The sequence below is a fragment of the Rhinatrema bivittatum genome, chromosome 8, assembly GCF_901001135.1.
Source record: "Rhinatrema bivittatum chromosome 8, aRhiBiv1.1, whole genome shotgun sequence".
Classification (NCBI taxonomy): domain Eukaryota; kingdom Metazoa; phylum Chordata; class Amphibia; order Gymnophiona; family Rhinatrematidae; genus Rhinatrema; species Rhinatrema bivittatum.
The window spans coordinates 277,350,597-277,370,746 of NC_042622.1; the positions used below are offsets into that span (position 1 = coordinate 277,350,597).

A 20,150-nucleotide genomic window follows, 5' to 3' on the forward strand; every position below is an offset into this window, starting at 1 on the left:
AGAAGACAGGGTGAGAGGCTGCAGTTTGGCTTCACTATTACATATGCCGCCCTCGTCAAGTTCTTATAGGCATGTGGTCTGTGGGAACCTTATCATAGCTCATTCACTTAAAATTTGGAGGAGGGTCCAACGTTTGCTTTGCCCTCAGGGCACTAACTGGTCTTATTTAACCTCCTTGATTATGTAAGCTGCATTTGTCCTTACATATGCTATCACCAGATATGGTCACTTGGGTTGCGGGGGGTTTGCAGTTTCTAGGTCAATTGGCGGATGACAGCTGCATTAAACTCTTCACGGAATTGGTGGAGGATTTTCATATACCACCTACGACCCGCTGTTTATTCTTTTGTTTATGTAAGGACGTTTTTGCTATAATCAGGGACAACCTGGTGGTTAAGGAGAGTACCGATATTGAAGGTCTCTTCAGTTGTAGGAAACCAAAACATCTCATTGCTACTTTATATAAGTCCATTCGCGTCACTGTGTGTGGTAAAGACACTTCACCCAAGCTTATTCAGTTATGGAATGAGGATATGGAAGTTATTTTGGGTAGTTTGGATTGGATATCTATTTGGCAAAGATCCTGACAAATAACTAACTATCTGTTACAAGGGGCAAGAGATACAATATAAATTGTTAAACAGACCTTATCATACTCCAGTTTTTTATGCTAAGTTTAATAACATCAGTTCAGCTGTTGGAGGGGGATGTCATTTTTCAGGCACTTTCTATCACATGTGGTGGGAGTGCCCAGCTGTTCAGGAGTTCTGGGGAAGTGTGGCATCCAGTATCTGTGCCATTTTTGGACAGGAGGAGCGGATAAACTTGGCCCCTTTTTTGATGGGACAATGGCCTACTAGATGGGTAATGCGTGACCGCAGAAAGCTGGTGGATTACCTGCTAAATGCTGTGCATTTGACGGTGGTCCATCAATGGAAGTGTTCTCCTACCACCTCCTGTTGGGAAACTAAGCTAATAGATATTGCTCTTATGGAAAAGCTTACTTTCTCTTTAAAAAAACAGTCAGAGAGAGATCAAAATATTTAGGGGTCATACTGGGAGTGGTGGGAGAGTGTGTTGGTTGCCTACTTTTTTTTTCTTTTTAGTACTATTATCCTTGCCATGTCACCTGTGGTCCCTCTTTTTCTATGTACCAATGAGTTGTCAAGTTTGGAAAAGTTATGAATAAAGAGTTTAAAAAAAAAATTTTCTTTTGCCATCTGCATGCCCAGTTTTCCAGTGAGATTGCAATTTTTCACAATCCTTTTGTGATTTAACAACTTTGAATAATTTTGTGTCATCAGTACGTTTGATCACCTCATTTGTTCCTATTTCCAGGTCATTTACAAATATATTAAAAAGCAGTGGTACCAGAAGAGATCCCTGGGGCACTCCACTATTCATTTTTCTCTATTGGGAATATTAGCCCTATTCTCTTTTTTTTTTTTATCTTTTAACCAGTTAGCAATCCACAATAAGACTCTGTCCCCTATCCTATGACTGTTTAATTTTCCTAAGAAGTCTCTCATGCAGGACTTTGTCAAATGCTTTTTGGAAATCCAGATACACTATATCAACTGGCTCACCTTTATTCACGTTTATTTACGCCCTCAAAAAAAGTAGCAAATTTATGAGGCAAGACTTCCCTTGACTAAATCCATGTTTGAAATCTAAATCCAAACTTCTTGACTAAATACAGGTGTAACTTTACTTGACTAAATCCAAACTTCTTGACTAAACTACCTTGACTAAACTACCTTGACTAAACTACCTTGACTAAATCCAAACTTCTCCTGCTAATACCAGACACCATCTCTACCGCTCTGACAGACATCATTAACTGTTCACTAGCACAAGGAATTTATCCTGACGACCTGAAAATTGCATCCATCAAACCGCTCTTAAAAAAACCAAACTTAAACCCCAATGATCCTACCAATTTCCGTCCTATATCAAATCTCCCGTTCATAGCCAAGGTAATGGAAAAATTGGTTAATTCCAGACTTTCAGACTACCTCGAAAAACATAAAATTCTGTTCCCGACCCAATATGGTTTCAGGAAATCTTTAAGTACAGAATCACTACTAATTTCCCTGACTGACTACCTTATCATGGGCCTGGATAAAGGTCAAGCTTACCTGCTAATCCTCCTGGACCTCTCAGCTGCCTTTGATACGGTTAACCACTCCATCTTACTAATTCAATTAGCAAATATTGGAATAACAGGAACAGCTCTATCGTGGTTCAAATCGTTCTTAGGGAACAGAAAATACAAAGTTAAACTACACAACAAAGAATCTCAGCACTACTCTTCCTCCTCAGGAGTTCCACAGGGCTCCTCACTCTCACCAACGCTCTTTAATATCTACCTGCTCCCTCTTTGCCAACTTCTAAACAAGTTAAACCTTAAACACTATCTATATGCAGATGACGTCCAGATAGTCATCCCCATCAAAGAATCCTATACTAAAACTCTTGAATTCTGGGAATCTTGTCTTCAAAAAATTGACGGACTCCTCTCCAACCTAAATCTAATACTAAACTCTTCAAAAAGCGAACTCCTCCTAATTTCCACCGAAAACAGTAACACAGACACAAATCTACCACCCAATTTACAAACCCCACAAGTAAGAAACCTAGGAGCTATCTTCGATAATAAACTAAACCTTAAATCATTCATAAATCAAACTACTAAGGACTGCTTCTATAAACTTCAAGTCTTAAAAAGAATAAGACCACTGTTTCACTTTCAAGACTACAGATCAATTCGCCAATCAATAATATTCGCTAAACTAGATTACTGCAACTCTTTACTATTAGGTCTTCCCTCTTCTCACACTAAACCCTTCAGATGGTTCAAAACACGGCTGCAAGAATATTAACAAACACTCGGAGAAGAGACCACATATCACCAATTCTCAAAGACTTACATTGGCTGCCAATTCACTACAGAATTATATATAAGTCCATAACCATTATTTACAAAACCATACATCAACACTCTCAGCTCAACCTTCAAATTCCTCTCAAAAAATTTACTTCCAATAGACCAATCAGAGAGTCCTACAAAGAATCCTTACAAGTACCACATTCCAAAACCATGCGACACATAACAACCAGAGACAGGGCTTTTTCCACCGCAGGACCAACACTGTGGAACTCAGATTTGCGACAGGAACCCTGCCTCCCCACATTCAGGAAAAGACTCAAAACGTGGCTTTTTATGAAAGCATTTCCTGACCTAAACTGAACTTTAATCAGTCTTTGACTAGTCACTCTGACTTTACCTTAATATAACAATTAACTCCACAGCATTAGGGCAATTCGTTATCACCTCAAATGCATAGACAGGCATATATGTATCATATGTATCTAGTTTAAAACCCCTGCTTCTTTTCTCTGTTCCAAGTTATATTACTCCCTTGTTTTATTGTAACTGCAACTCTTAACTTTCACTTGTATATTGTTTACTATTACTACTACCTTTATAATTTATGTTATTTATTGTTATTTATTGTTATTTATGACCTCTTGTTACCTCTTCACTTGTTAATTGTAAACCGACATGATGCGATACCCATCGCGAATGCCGGTATAGAAAAACTTAAAATAAATAAATAAATAAATAAATGTTTGCTTTGTCACATTAAACTATGCCTATCTATATGTTCAACAATTTTGTTCCTTATGATAGTTTCTACCATTTTTCCTGGCACAGACAGACTCACTGGTCTGTAATTCCCTAGATCACCCCTTGATCCTTTTTTTAAAATTGGCAACCCTCCAGTAGTCAGTTACCATAGACCAGTGGTTCTCAACCTTTTTTCTGTCGGGACACACCTGACAGATGGTTCTCACATGCGTGACACACTGACCCATGATCGTCACAGGGCTAGATGTAAATGTACAGTTTGCATCCACGGGAACCCCCCTGATCCACAATAATGGATGTAAAGCAGAATTATGACATTCCCCGTTCAACTCACTCTACAAAAAAGATATTCTGGTTCTGGTGTCATCTCAGTAACAGCAACTCAAACTCCTTCTACTTTCAGGCTCAATAGCCCTACTTATGAAAAGACAGCAGTTTACCACCAATGCATGTCCTCTTGAGAAAACGCAACAAATAAGACTGATAAAACACTTACATGCTAGTAAAATATCTCTGTAACAGACACAGAACCGACCTAACATACTCCCAGGATCTGTAGTAATGCACATAAACTAATCCACACAGTTACACCTGTATTATGGAATACACTCAAACAGGAGCAACCCTATCTATGAAAAGGCAACACTACAAATATTAAATCAGGCCCTAAAAACCAATACACCTCTTATTAGGAAAACAGAACTAGCAAGCAGCTATAGATCCCCACACAGAAATAATTGTAAAACTATACTAATAAGCAGAATAAATGTTTCACAACTATGAACAGAATAACATCCAACAATTAAAAACTCATAAAAACTATTAAAAATTCTCCAAACACCAATAAAATATTTAAAAAAAAGCAGACACATCACATAATATTAAATAATTAAAATAGCAGTCAATCAAGAAAAATAAACTTAAAAAGCCACCTTTACTTACCCCCTCCAGCAGCTTTCCTACTCCTCTTCCATGCAGGCTGTAGCACACACCAGAAGCAGCAGTAGTGGCTAAGCTCTATACTCATGGTCCTCTTCCTTAGGGCCCATGTCTCTCACACACACACACACACCATACCAGTCATGCCACCATGACCAGTTTCTGTCTCTCACACACCAATCATCTCCCAGTCTTTGACAAACACACCAGTCACCTTCCTGAACAGTTTCTCTCATGCCATACACACACACACAGGCTTCCCACTCCCGTGTTCCACTTACATATATGGGCTTCTCACTCTCATAATCACTTTCTCCCATACACTCACCAGTCTCTCACTCCCATGCTTGTTCTCTCCACATGCACAGGCTTCTCATTCCCATAATCACTTTCTTTCTCTCCCACATACACACACACCAGTCACTTGATCTCTCTCATGCATACACACACAGGCTTCCCACTCCCATGTTCTCTTTCAGATATACAGGCTTCTCACTCCCATGCTGTATCTCACACACTCCCAGCTTTCTCACTCCCATGCTCACTCTTCACATGTACAGGCTTCTTATTCCCATAATCACTTTCTTTCTCTCTCTCACATACACGCAAACACACACCAGTCACCTGATCTCTCTCATGCATATACACACACACATAGGCTTCCCACTCTCATGTTCTCTTTCAGATATACAGGCTTCTCACTCCCATGCTGTGTCTCACACACACACAGGTTTCTCACTCCCATGCCCACTCTTCACCTGCACAGGCTTCTCATTCCCATAATCACTTTCTCTCTCTCTCTCTCACACACACCCGTCACCTGATCTCTCTCATGCATACACACACACACACACAGGCTTCCCACTTCCATGTTCTGTCTTACATACACAGGCTTCTCCCTCCCATGCTGTGTCTCACACACACCCAGGTTCTCACTCCCATGCTCACTCTCTTCACATGCACAGGCTTCTCATTCCCATAATCACTTTCTCTGTTACACACACACACACCCAGTCTCTCTCTCATTTCCATGCTCGCTCTCCACGTGCACAGGCTTCTCATTCCCTGAATCACATTCTCTCTCTCACATTCACATACACACCAGTCACACCGTCACCTTACCAACCAGTCTCTCTCATATACATGCACACACACAGGCTTCCCACTCCCATGCTCTCTCTCACATAATCAGGCTTCTCACTCCCATGCTTTCTTTCACATACACCCCCACAACACCAGGCTTCTTACTCCCATGCTTTCTCACATACCCAGAGTTCTCACTTCCATGCTTTTTCTCTCTCTCTCTCTCTCTCACACACACATCCCTGACTGTCTCACACTCTCACATACACATCAGTCATCTCCTTGAGCAGTCACTTTTATTGTCTCTCACATATACACATACATCAGCTCTCTGACCAGTTTCTCTCAATCACACACATACTCTCGATCAAATACATTCTCTCACTTACACACAGGCTCTCAATCACACACATTCTCTCACTTACACACAGGCTGGCTGGCTGCTTCTCTCTCTTTCTGTCACTCACTTCCTCTCCCCCCCCCCCCCAGCACAAACGGTAGCTGCTCCTCCAGCCCCCGCAGGCCAAGAAGGAAGAATTCCATCGATCGCGGGAGGCTCATGCTGCTCTCTCCTTTCCCTTCCGCTTTCTCCCCCAGAGCAGGAAGATCAGCTGCCTCTCCTGCTTCCTCCCTCCCCCCCCCCCCCCCAGCAGGAAGATCGGCGGACCATACGGCCCGACGCCCGAAGATAGCAGGAGAATGGGTGGCAGCAGGAGAGGCCAGCTGATCTTCCTGCATTGGGGGGAGGAAGCGGAAGCTGCACGCGGCGCTTCCGCTCCCCCCCCCCCGAACAGGAAGACCGGTTGGCCATACGGCCGCAGCAGCGCTTCCCCATGTGTGCCGTGATGGCGCGCGAGGCGTGGGTTCTCTTGCGGCACGGCCTTTCTTCTTCCCGCGCACCACTTCTTGTTCCGGGTCCGGGGGGGGGGGGGGGGGAATGCAGGCGCGGGAAGAAGAAAAGGCCAGCCGCGGATGCCACAGCTTTTTTTTTTTTTTGCACCGCTGCCGTTCCCGCTGGGCTTGAACGTGCTGATAGCCCGGCGGCAACGGCAGCAGGGAAGAACGAGCAGCGGGAGGGACCGGGAGCCACGCGACACACCTGCCGGTGCTTGGCGACACACTAGTGTGTCGTGACGCACCGGTTGAGAACCGCTGCCATAGACAATATTACTAATAGTTTATAAATTTCCAATAGCAGGTGCGCAATTTCATTTCTCAGTTCTTTAAGCACTCTGGGAACTTACCCAGTTATTAGCTGAGGCACCACAGCATTACATATCTGGTTAAAAGAAAAGCAATCATAATTGCCCCACAGAAGCTGTACAAGTGAACCCTTGAGCTGACCACCAAACAGTACTCCTAAGTTTTGTCTAAGGTTCCCTCTGGGGGTTGTAGGTTTAGCTTCGATAGTGCTCCCAGCCCTGGACAGTCTAATATATAGAGTTCAAATCAAGGGCAACACTCAGGCACCCACAACCACACACAACACTACAATTAAACTACCTAATTTGCTTGAGGACATTGTTTATATGTAGCTAAAGAGTCAAAAGTAATGTCCTACTCTTTCTAATCTACTCCACAATGCTCCAGAGATCACCTGCTCAGCCACTCCTGTAGGTGCAGACTCTCCCATCCAGCAAGGCTGAGAGTCAAAAGAAGCTGCAAGACCCTGGAGCATTGAAATATTCTTTCCAGCCATTTTAGGGTCAACTTTGACTAACAATCTCACCAACTAATTTTGAAAGCTAGGTGGATAGATCAGCCTCATTGAAAGCTGAGTGGCTAAGCTTAATCTCCCAAAAAGGGCAGCCTCGGGGATGAGGCTAGGTCAGAGGATGAACGTTAAGAACTCAACACTGATTTTCAGCACTAGATACCAAAAAAGTTAGGAGTAGCCAAAGCAGGGCTAAATCTAGCTGGCTAAATTTTGACAGATTTTCAACAATAAACCTAGTTGTATCATGTTTGAGTGAAAAATCTTTCCTAAATCTAGGCTGCCATCTCAGTTACAGTTGAAAACTGACCCGTTTAAGAACCAGAGCTAAATAAACTCCAGCACCAATGAGAAACACAAAGTAGACATGAGATAAAGAAGTTGATACTGGCCACTACTGTAACAAACCGTTCAAGAGAGACCTATGATTGCTTTTTTTTTTTTTTTTTTAAACATATAATCTTAGCTAGACTAGGAATTATCATTGGTATCATAGAATAATAAACCTGCTGTGCTGAAACATGTGAAATCAAACTGCATAAAACAAGGGGGATCATGTGCTGAAGGGTGAGGACACTTGCAGTGACTCTCCCAGCCCTCAGGCCTGAAATCCGGTATCATCCTTACACTCATAGACTATTGGAACTTTTTTAAATGACAAAAGAAATGCCTTCTAAATCGCTGCCAGCTGTGTGTGAGAAAAAGCAGAAAAATGGGGAAAGGCACAGAAATCCGGCCATAAAAGCTCACAGGGGCGACGGGCGCAGGCTGAGAATCAAGCCTCAGATTATGAGTGGCCTACGCTTGCGATACCCATAGATATGCCAAAGCAGCTACAGACTAAGCCCTTTTCCTCCAAATTGACTTAGACTATTAATAAAGAACTTGCGGTTGTGGTGGAGAAGGTTGTAGAGCTGTGGCCTCAGTTCAAGATAATTCATCCCGCCAGGGCTCAGTGGAAATTAGGGTGGAGGATCTTGAGCTCTCACTTACAGAAGTACGGCGAAAAGTGGACATTTTGAAGCAGCGACTCAGTGAGACCATAGATAAGTTTGATGATATAGAGAATCGGGGCCATCACTGCAATATCCAACTGGTCGGGTTCCCAGAAGGAATAGAGGGTTCGGCGCCATCAGCGGTTTTTTGAATGATGGCTGCCGGAAGTGCTCAATTTGCCAGTGACAGAGATTCGCATCAGGCTGGAACAGGCCCACGGAGCTTTGCATGAAAGTCAGGCCCAGGCAGTCGGCCCCGCACTGTCATCATGCAGCTGCACGCTTTCCCCGATAAAGACAAGACAATGGAGGCTGCGCGATTAAAGGTGAGGTCTCACATAAAAACAATAAAGTAATATTTTTTCTGGACTTTTATTGACAGTTCAAAAAAAAAGGGAGCTGGAATCGTCGCTGTTAAAAAGGCGTTGCAATAGAGTGGCCTCACACACGTCCTAAAAGTTTTCTTCTCCAACAAGCCTCAGATCTTTGACACCCTGGTGGAGGCTCAGCATTACCTCGAACAAATCGGAGAGGCGAGGAAAGGACAGAGACGGGATCACGGTGGCAGTGTCGCTGAGGCCTGGGGAAGTTTATTTAGCGGGGTCTGGGTGGGGTTAAGGGGCATGAGTTCAAAGGTTCAGGTTTTCTGGTTAAAGCAAAAAAATGGGAAAATGGTATTCCTTGTCGGAGAGCTCGGTCCAATGCTGGCTTAATCGGTATGGCAGAAATGTCGATGTGATCATCAGTGTGGGCTTATAAATCTCGACTATGGCTAATTCTAAAATAAGATTGGTGTCCTGGAATGTTCGAGGCATCACTTCCCCTATCAAGTGGAAGCACATTTTTCACTTTTTGAAGGGGAGATCGACACAGATAGCCCTGCTGCAGGAAATCCACTTAACTGATAAAGAGCATGGAAACCTCAAGAAAGACTGGGTGGGTCAGACCTACTACATGACCTTTTCTTCCAAAAGTCGGGGGCTAATGCATAGTATTGCATAAAGCTCTCCCCCTCAAAGCTCACAACGTCCATAAGGATCTGGAGGGTAAATTTGTTTTTTTGAAGGGAATCTATATGAACAGACAGTGAAGTGGTGACTAATGTCTATGGGCCAGACAGCAGGATGCCTTTTATTCCCAGGTTTGGGCAGCACTGATTTCTCCCCTTATCTGGACATAACATCGGGAATCTGGAACACATGCCTGAACCTCGAGCTGGATAGGTCTCAGCAGGATGGGTCAGAACAAGGAGCAGACCTAAAGAATGTCTAGAGGAACAGTTATCCAAGTAGAGATTACACAAATTTCTCAGCGGTGCATAAAACACACAGCTACACAGATTGTTTTCTATGCGCTAAAAAGCTTGATGTGCAGAGGGTTCGATATGACAATATTGCCCTGTTATTTGTCAGACCATAGCCCTATTGCGTTGGATGTGGACTTATCTCCGGCATTGCTGGGGGGGATTGTGCATGGCGGTTAACTCTCTCAGTATTGGGGCGAGAAGACTTCAAGGCTATAATTAAGAACATAAGAACATGCCATACTGGGTCAGACCAAGGGTCCATCAAGCCCAGCATCCTGTTTCCAACAGAGGCCAAACCAGGCCATAAGAACCTGGCAAGTACCCAAACACTAAGTCTATTCCATGTTACCGTTGCTAGTAACAGTAGTGGCTATTTTCTAAGTCAACTTAATTAATAGCAGGTAATGGACTTCTCCAAGAACTTATCCAATCCTTTTTTAAACCCAGCTATACTAACTGCACTAACCACATCCTCTGGCAACAAATTCCAGAGTTTAATTGTGCGTTGAGTGAAAAAGAACTTTCTCAGATTAGTTTTAAATGTGACCCATGCTAACTTCATGGAGTGCCCCCTAGTCTTTCTACTAACCGAAAGAGTAAATAACCGATTCACATCTACCCGTTCTAGAACTCTCATGATTTTAAACACCTCTATCATATCCCCCCCTCAGCCATCTCTTCTCCAAGCTGAAAAGTCCTAACCTCTTTAGTCTTTCCTCATATGGGAGCTGTTCCATTCTCCTTATTATTTTGGTAGCCCTTCTCTGTACCTTCTCCATCGCAATTATATCTTTTTTGAGATGCGGCAACCAGAATTGTACACAGTATTCAAGGTGGGGTCTCACCATAGAGCGACACAGAGGCATTATGACATTTTCTGTTTTATTCACCATTCCCTTTCTAATAATTCCCAACATTCTGTTTGCTTTTTTGACTGCCGCAGCACACTGAATCGATTTCAATGTGTTATCCACTATGACGCCTAGATCTCTTTCTTGGGTGGTAGCTCCTAATATGGAACCTAACATTGTGTAACTATAGCATGGGTTATCTTTCCCTATATGCATCACCTTGCACTTAACCACATTAAATTTCATCTGCCATTTCGATGCCCAATTTTCCAGTCTCACAAGGTCTTCCTGCAATTTATCACAATCTGCTTGTGATTTAACTACTCTGAACAATTTTGTGTCATCTGCAAATTTGATTACCTCACTTGTATTTCTTTCCAGATCATTTATAAATATATTGAAAAAAGTGTCCCAATACAGATCCCTGAGGCACTCCACTGCTTACTCTCTTCCACTGAGAAAATTGTCCATTTAATCCTACTCTCTGTTTGTCTTTTAGCCAGTTTGTAATCCACGAAAGGACATCGCCACCTATCCCATGACTTTTTACTTTTCCTAGAAGCGTCTCATGAGGAACTTTATCAATTGCCTTCTGAAAATCCAAGTACACTACATCTACCGGTTCACCTTTATCCACATGTTTATTAACTCCTTCAAAAAAGTGAAGGAGATTTGTGAGGCAAGACTTGCCTTGGGTAAAGCCGTGTTGACTTTGTTCCATTAAACCATGTCTTTCTATATGATCTGTTATTTTGATGCCCATAACACTTTCCACTATTTTTCCTGGCACTGAAGTCAGGCTAACCGGTCTGTAGCTTCCCAGATCGCCCTTGGAGCCCTTTTTAAATATTTGGGTTACATTTGCTATTCTCCAGTCTTCAGGTACAAGGGATGATTTTAATGATAGGTTACAAATTTTTACTAATATGTCTGAAATTTAATTTTTAATTCCTTCAGAACCCTGGGGTGTATACCATCTGGTCCAGGTGATTTACTACTCTTCAGTTTATCAATCAGGCCTACCACATCTTCTAGGTTCACCGTGATTTGATTCAGTCCATCTGAATCATTACCCATGAAAACCTTCTCCGGAACGGGTATCTCCCCAACATTCTCTTCAGTAAACACAGAAGCAAAGAAATCATTTAATCTTTCCGCGATGGCCTTATCTCCTCTAAGTGCCCCTTTAACCCCTCGATCATCTAACGGTCCAACTGACTCCCTCACAGGCTGCTTCGGATATATTTTAAGTTTTTACTGTGAGTTTTTGCCTCTACAGCCAACTTCTGTCTTATCAATGTCTTACATTTAACTTGGCAACGCTTATGCATTATCCTATTTTCTTCTGCTGGATCCTTCTTCCAATTTTTGAATGAAGATCTTTTGGCTAAAATAGCTTCTTTCACCTCCCCTTTTAAAGATGCCGGTAATCGTTTTGACTTCTTTCCACCTTTTTTAATGTGTGGAATACATCTGGACTGTGCTTCCAGGATGGTATTTTTTTTAACAATGACCACTCTTCTTGCACACGTTTTACCTTTGTAGCTGCTCCTTTCAGTTTTTTTCTAACAAAAAATTTTAGGAAATTCACGCTGAGACCAAATGTAACTCGGTGGTAGAATGGGAAACTTTGAAGGCGGTCTTACATGGTAAAATTATTAGTTATACTAGCCATTGTAAGAAGGTGAGAGAGGCCAGAGAGAGGTCGCTGATATGGGATATAGCATGGCTGGAACAAATGCATAAGCAGGAGTGCTCAAAGAAGATTTGGAGGCAGTTACTGGGGAAAAGGCATGAGCTGGAACTGCTCTAGACAGATGTAATAGAGACATCTGTGTGTTTTATGCGGCAAAAGTTTTATGAGCATGGGAATATGATGGGGAGGTTGCTGGTAAATTTATTGCGAAAAAGGACGAAGGGGATGCTTATTAATAAAATTCATAGTGAAACAGGGGGATTTGTCCAGTAATCTAAAAGCGTTTATTACGCAGATTTATACTCAGGCCAGGAGTTATATACTAAGGCAGAAATTCTTGATTACTTGGATAAGGTAACTTTACCAGCATTTTCTGCACAGCAGAATGAATATCTGAGAGCACCAATAAAATTGGAAGAAATGGATAGGGCAGTCAAACCCCTCCCGGCTGGGACCTGATGGGTTTCCGCTTGACTTTTACAAGTTTTTTTTTATGGATTTGGCTCTTCCTTTGGTTAGTGCATTTGATCATCTAAAGATGGACCCCTCCTCTCCACACAGGATGACCGATGCTACTATAGTTCTTATTCATAAAAAAGGAAGAGAGCAGGATCCTTGGTTGTAGAGACCCATTTTGATACTCAACGCAGATATAAAAATATTGGCAAAGGTGCTACAGCTAAGGCTGAAAGGGATTATACCTCAGCTGGTCCAGGAGGACCAGACAGGATTCGTACAAGGGCATCTATCTACGGCAAATATGAGAAGGGCCATTCATATTATATCACTGGCAAGTAGACAGAAGATGCAGGGGCTACTGGTGGTCTAGGACATTGAGAAGGCCTTTAATAAGGTATACTGGTCATTCATGTTCAAGGTGCTTAAAAAACGTGAAATGGACTCAGAGTTCATGGGATGGATTAGGGCACTGAATATTCATTTGAAGGCTAGGGTTCTGACCAATGGCTTCTTGTCTGAGGAGTTCTCTATCCAGAGGATGAAGCAGGGCTGTCCCCTCTCCACTGCTGTTTGATTTATCTATACAAATATTGGCCCAGATCATCATGTCGAATCAGGAGATTGTGGGGTTTGGGATTAACAGAAGGAATGATAAGATCTCTCTGTATGTGGATGATGTGTTGTTGTATCTCACTGAGATTAACAAATCGGTACCCAGAGTTCTGCAAACTCTGGAAGATTATGGTAAGATCTTGGGGTATACAGTCAATTATCAGAAATTGGAGCTCTTTCTCCTAGGAGGGATTACTGCACACTTAAGAACATAAGAACATAAGAAATTGCCATGCTGGGTCAGACCAAGGGTCCATCAAGCCCAGCATCCTGTTTCCAACAGAGGCCAAACCAGGCCACAAGAACCTGGCAATTACCCAAACACCTAGAAGATCCCATGCTACTGATGCACTGATTCAATTAATAGCAGTGGCTGTTCCCTAAGTAAACTTGATTAATAGCAGTTAATGGACTTCTCTTCCAAGAACTTATCCAAACCTTTTTTTAACCCAGCTAAACTAACTGCACTAACCACATCCTCTGGCAACAAATTCCAGAGATTTATTGTGCGTTGAGTGAAAAAGAATTTTCTTCGATTAGTCTTAAATGTGCTACTTGCCAACTTCATGGAATGCCCCCTAGTCCTTCTATTATTCGAAAGTGTAAATAACCGAGTCACATCTACTCGTTCAAGACCTCTCATGATCTTAAAGACCTCTATTATATCCCACCTCAGCCGTCTCTTCTCCAAGCTGAAAAGCCCTAACCTCTTCAGCCTTTCCTCATAGGGGAGCTGTTCCATCCCCTTTATCATTTTGGTTGCCCTTCTCTGTACCTTCTCCATTGCAACTATATCTTTTTTGAGATACGGCGACCAGAATTGTACACAGTATTCAAGGTGTGGTCTCACCATGGAGCGATATAGAGGCATTATGACATTTTCCGTTTTATTAACCATTCCCTTCCTAATAATTCCTAACATTCTATTTGCTTTTTTGACTGCTGCATCACACTGAGCCGACGATTTCAATGTATTATCTACTATGACGCCTAGATCTCTTTCTTGGGTGGTAGCTCCTAATATGGAACCTAACATCGTGTAACTACAACAAGGGTTATTTTTCCCTATATGCAACACCTTGCACTTGTCCACATTAAATTTCATCTGCCATTTGGATGCCCAATCTTCCAGTCTTGCAAGGTCCTCCTGTAATGTATCACAGTCTGCTTGTGATTTAACTACTCTGAATAATTTTGTATCATCCGCAAATTTGATAACGTCACTCTTCGTATTCCTTTCCAGATCATTGATAAAGCCACACGCCTTTCCTCGACCAAAGTCCGAGCTTTTTCAATAGCAGGACCATCTATTTGGAATAACATCCCTTCAAGCCTCAGATTAGAACCCTGCATCATAACGTTCAGGAAAAAACTCAAGACGTGGCTCTTTCACCAAGCCTTCGATGATCCTCCAGACACTCACTAATCGTCATTATTCTCACCTGGACGCATGGTCATCTATCCTCTCGAACGATGGACTCTGGCACTTCCAGGTTAAAGCACCTTAAGCTTTAACCCATATTCTTTATTGTATTATGTTATAATTACATCCTGCCTTTTCCTTTCTTCCAGCTATTTAAGCTTCCAAGTTTTCACTCCTTGTTAAATGTAACTTTGCCTTATTCACCTCTATTGTTAATTACTTTATTTATTGCTTCAGTTATACCCTTGTTCTATGTAAACCGATCCGATATGGTTATTACTATGAAGGTCGGTATAAAAAAGTGTTAAATAAAATATATTGAAAAGCACCGGTCCAAGTACAGATCCCTGAGGCACTCCACTGTTTACCCTTTTCCACTGAGAAAATTGACCATTTAGTCCTACTCTGTTTCCTGTCTTTTAACCAGTTTCTAATCCATGAAAGGACATCGCCTCCTATCCCATGACTTTTTAGTTTTCGTAGAAGCCTCTCATGAGGGACTTTGTCAAATGCCTTCTGAAAATCCAAATACACTACATCTACCGGTTCACCTTTATCCACATGTTTATTAATCCCTTCAAAAAAATGAAGCAGATTTGTTAGGCAAGACTTCCCTTGGATAAATCCATATTGACTGTGTCTCATTAAATCATGACTTTCTATATGCTCTACAATTTTGATCTTGAGGATAGTTTCCACTATTTTTCCGGCACTGAAGTTAGGCTTACTGGTCTATAGTTACCCGGATCACCCCTGGAGCCTTTTTTAAATATTGGGGTTACATTGGCCACCCTCCAGTCTTCAGGTACAATGGATGATTTTAATGATAGGTTACAAATGTTAACTAATAGGACAGAAATTTCATTTTTGAGTTCCTTTAGTACCCTAGGATGCATACCATCCGGTCCAGGTGACTTGCTACTCTTTAGTTTGTTAATCTGTCCAGGTTGACAGTGATTTCGTTCAGTTCGTCTGACTCATCACCCCTGAAAACCAACTCCGGAACTGGTATCTCCCCAACATCCTCACTAGTAAACACGGAAGCAAAGAATTCATTTAGTCTTTCTGCAATGGCCTTATCTTCCCTAAGAGCCCCTTTAACCCCTCGGTCATCTAATGGTCCAACCGACTCCCTCACAGGTTTCCTGCTTTGGATATATTTTTAAAAGTTTTTATTATGAGTTTTTGCCTCTATGGCCAACTTCATTTCAAATTCTCTCTTCGCTTGTTTTATCAATGTTTTACTTCCTGCCGCAATGTCTGTATAGGTTTCAGGTGGCCAAAGAAGGGATGAAATACCTGGACATCTTTGTGCCCTGTGATTGGTCTGACATATATAGGACAAATTATGCGCCGGCATACACCAAAATATGTGATGATCTGTGAAAATGATTAGGATTACCAATAACGTGAGCAGGAAGGATGGGGGTCCTTAAAATTAATGTCTTGCCCAGGCTAATATACCTATTTCAAACCATCCGTATAAGGTTGCCCACTTAATCTTAATGGACATCTTTCTAGCTTTATTTGGCATAAGAATTTAAGAAATTGCCATGCTGGGTCAGACCATGGGTCCATCAAGCCCAGCATTCTGTTTCCAACAGAGGTCAAAACCAGGCCACAAGAACCTGGCAATTACCCAAACACTAAGAAGATCCCATGCTACTGATGCAATCAATAGCAGTGGCTATTCCCTAAGTAAAATTGATTTATAGCCATTAATGGACTTCTCCTCCAAGAACTTATCCAAACCTTTTTTGAACCCAGCTACACTAACTGCACTAATCACATCCTCTGGCAACAAATTCCAGAGCTTTATTGTGCGTTGAGTGAAAAAGACTTTTCTCCGATTAGTCTTAAATGTGCTACTTGCTAACTTCATGGAATGAGAACTCCCAGAATGAAACTAAGCATGTTATGAAGAATGAAAAGTAGGGGGCAGATGGCACTACCTAACCTTCCGAGATATTATAGGGCTGCCTATCTGGAATGCTTTAGAAACTGGATGAGCAGGGATTACTCACAACCTTGGCTCTCTTTGGAGGTTAGGGTGGTGGGAGGGGTGGTGCTCTTGACATTTATGCAACCTGCTTTGTTGCAGGCTAGACTGGCCACCAGACCATGCCCGATCACAGTACACACAATCAGGTTTGGAGAGGAATGTGCAAGAGCTCGGAGGCAAATGGGGGGGGGGGGGGGGGGGGCGACTTGGACCCTGCTGGCTATACTGAGGGAAAACCCACATATTTTTGCAGCCACCTTTGACAATGCTATGGCAAACTGGTAGAGGCTCGGTCTTCGTTTCTTGGGACAGCTGTGGGATGAGGAGGGGTGGATCTCTCCTTTGAGGATTTACAGGAGCAGTATGAACTTCAGGACAAGTCGATGGAGATATATGAAAACATCAAGTTGCACATTTGTAGGACTGAGGGGGTCTCCTCAGCCAGGAAAATGCCTAATGGGATGTAGAAGGTGTTTATGCTACAGGGGTCCGGGATGAAGGTTATCTCCTTGATTTATAAAGCTTATATTTCGATGCTAGAAGAGATGGGCTCGATGGGTAGGTTGATGAATAGGGATCTGGGGTTAAGGCTGGGGGACAGAGGCTGGAGCACAATCTGGAAAAAGGCCCACAAGATTTCCATATGTAGCCGCAGTTCAGAACTCTACAAGTTGATTGGGAGAACCTATAGGTACCCCCTATTTTTTTTGCAAAGTTTTCTCCCTCTTTCTCTCCATTGTGTTAGAGGAGGTGCGGAGAGGAGGGTTCCTACCTGCATGTCTGGTGGGGTTGCCCACAAGTGGGGAGATTTTGGGGGAGAGTGGGGCAAAGGCTCAAGGACATTCTAGGATGCCAAATAGACGTTAAGCCTATTATTTGCCTTCTTGGGCTTTGGTCTGACATGACGCTAGAAGGAGCACAGCATAAGTTTTGTGACCATTTGATCCATGCGACTAGGTTCACCATAGCTATACACTGAAGTATGAACCACTCATGTTGCATCTGCACAAACAGGTACCCGACATAGCAGTAGTGGAAAAAAATAACCTTTTCCCTTTGAAAGAAACCATATCTGTATGATAGAATATGGGAACCCAACTGGAAATATGTTAGCTCAAGGAATTCAGGTTCTCTGGATTCGGGGCCACAGGGTTCTGGAACAATGGGCAAGGGGCTATGGAGAGCTGTCATTGCAGAGGTCAGAGCTGTATGTCTAGAATTGTTGTAAGCTCAAAACAAATCCCTCATAAATATGTAACTGCTTGTATTTGAACTCCTAAATCCTCTTGATACGAGTGAAAAAATTAAACTATTAACAAGAAGAAAATTTTTATGGAAGGAGAGGAACGTTTCATCTGCATAATCATAAATCCCCACCAGGGGTAATATGAATGTCAATTGTAATCATAAACGTCCCTCCTCCGACCAATGTGTACAGTCCATGTGCAAACAGTGCTACAATCAAAAAACTTTTTTTTAAATGATTTTGTTTCTATTACGCTAAAACATTTTACGTTATCAAAGATGGTGAAAAAATTAGAGAGAATATCAAAGAAACGAAAATTAGCAAATTTCGTCGTGATCAAACTGATTACAAAGCAGATCGGGTATACAAGTGGTTGGGTAACCGCGCTGAACATAGACGTGTCAGATTCAATTTCTCATCGGATGAAAATTCTAGCGGATCTGATGAAGTAGATGGCACTGTGTCAGTGCCCAAGAATCAAGGCCAGTCGGATTTTCGGCCGGATTGCGGCAAAGCATCTACGCGACCGAAAGGACGGTCGCGTCAAGACAATACCGTGGAAGGCCCACCACAGCCCGGTATCAATACCCGAACGAGAAACAAATAACACCGACCACTAGTCCCGAGCATGTTCAGAATGGTACACAGACATCATCTGCTGTTGTTAACCTCTCTTCCACACAATTATCTGTTGATCAGATATCTGTTTTAAACCATGGTTTATCATTTGTGCCGACATCCAAACATTCTCCGTTCGAAGCCCGTATTATGTTCCAGCGATTCATACGTAAACTGAATTGAAAAGTATTTTTTGCACAAGCCGATCATCCAACGGGCCAAGATATGTCCATTGTTCATCTTCATTCAACTTTAGACTGGAATTCAATTTTGTGATCGGTGTAGTCTGGAACGATCGCGCCTCTTACGGAGCTGGTTTTCACTTCCACTTTTTGATTGGGTGAATTTTTGTATACGTCATCTGTTCAGAGCTTGATGGAGATTGGTCGCACAGCTAGCCCAACATTCAGTTTAAATTAACGCTTCCGTTAGCCCATAGCGTTGTCAGCCTTGGATAGAGTCGCAAGACCTACGCCATGAACCTAGCAGGCAATGGCTCAACACTGACCGACGAGACATCGTAGGAGGATTAATTCCCTGATGAAAGGTCTCAGTGCAGACCTGAATCGTGGCTACGTCGGTGACCCGCTAAACCACCAGATAAGTCGGGGTGTTGCATGAGCTTAGTTTTAAGCCATAAGAGACTGCCGGTTAAGCCTATCTAGGTCGCGCTATCAGCTGCTTTTCAAGATTTATACCCTTTGTTGGGATTAGTCTACAAGGCTGCGAGGAACGTTCTTTTGACAGCATTTTGAACATTTGGAGTGATTTTTTCACCATCTTTGATAACGTAAAATGTTTTAGCGTAATAGAAACAAAATCATTTAAAAAAAAGTTTTTTGATTGTAGCACTGTTTGCACATGGACTGTACACATTGGTCGGAGGAGGGACGTTTATGATTACAATTGACATTCATATTACCCCTGGTGGGGATTTATGATTATGCAGATGAAACGTTCCTCTCCTTCCATAAAAATTTTCTTCTTGTTAATAGTTTAATTTTTTCACTCGTATCAAGAGGATTTAGGAGTTCAAATACAAGCAGTTACATATTTATGAGGGATTTGTTTTGAGGTTTCAACCAGCATTGTAAGGATCCTTCTTAAATAATTTTGGTGCCCTTTGAGATTTAGAATTGTTGTAAAGCATTGGTCAAAATTATGTTATTGGTTTATGTTCATTTTCTCCCTGTATATAAAGTAAAGTTTAAAAAAAAATTGCATAAAACAAAACAATTTTACTTTGCCACAGCAAGGTCAATTCTTACCATATATGTGCTAAGATATTCTGAGAAAGGCATGACTGTATAAAGATGTCTTTCACTTCTTGTCCGCTGACATAACCATCTATATCCAGATCCGTCTTTACGAAAATATCATCGTACCTCAGCTTATCAGACAAAGGAACCACCCAGTTCACTGTCTGCTGAAAACAGATTCATAAATTGCTCAGGGAGGGCAAAAATAAAATATATTACAACATTTTTCACAAATGAAACTCAAGTTTGGCAATTTATATTTAGAGCAATAAAGTCAAGGGCTGTGTTTGCATAT

The 20,150-nt window shown here is 42.1% G+C and overlaps 1 protein-coding gene across 8 annotated transcripts in view; it reads right to left on the bottom strand.

Annotated features, from left to right (window-relative positions):
• EPS15L1 (epidermal growth factor receptor pathway substrate 15 like 1) overlaps positions 1 to 20,150 on the bottom strand; it is a 292,668-nt gene that overhangs the window by 161,325 nt on the left and 111,193 nt on the right. For 5 of the 8 annotated variants that reach the window (XM_029610996.1, XM_029610998.1, XM_029610994.1 and 2 more), the window contains exon 10: positions 19,865 to 20,022. In XM_029610996.1, coding sequence (XP_029466856.1) covers positions 19,865 to 20,022 — 158 coding nt within the window. The remainder of the gene's footprint in view (positions 1 to 19,864; positions 20,023 to 20,150) is intronic. The other 3 variants (XM_029610995.1, XM_029610999.1, XM_029611001.1) reach the window with 1 other exon arrangement.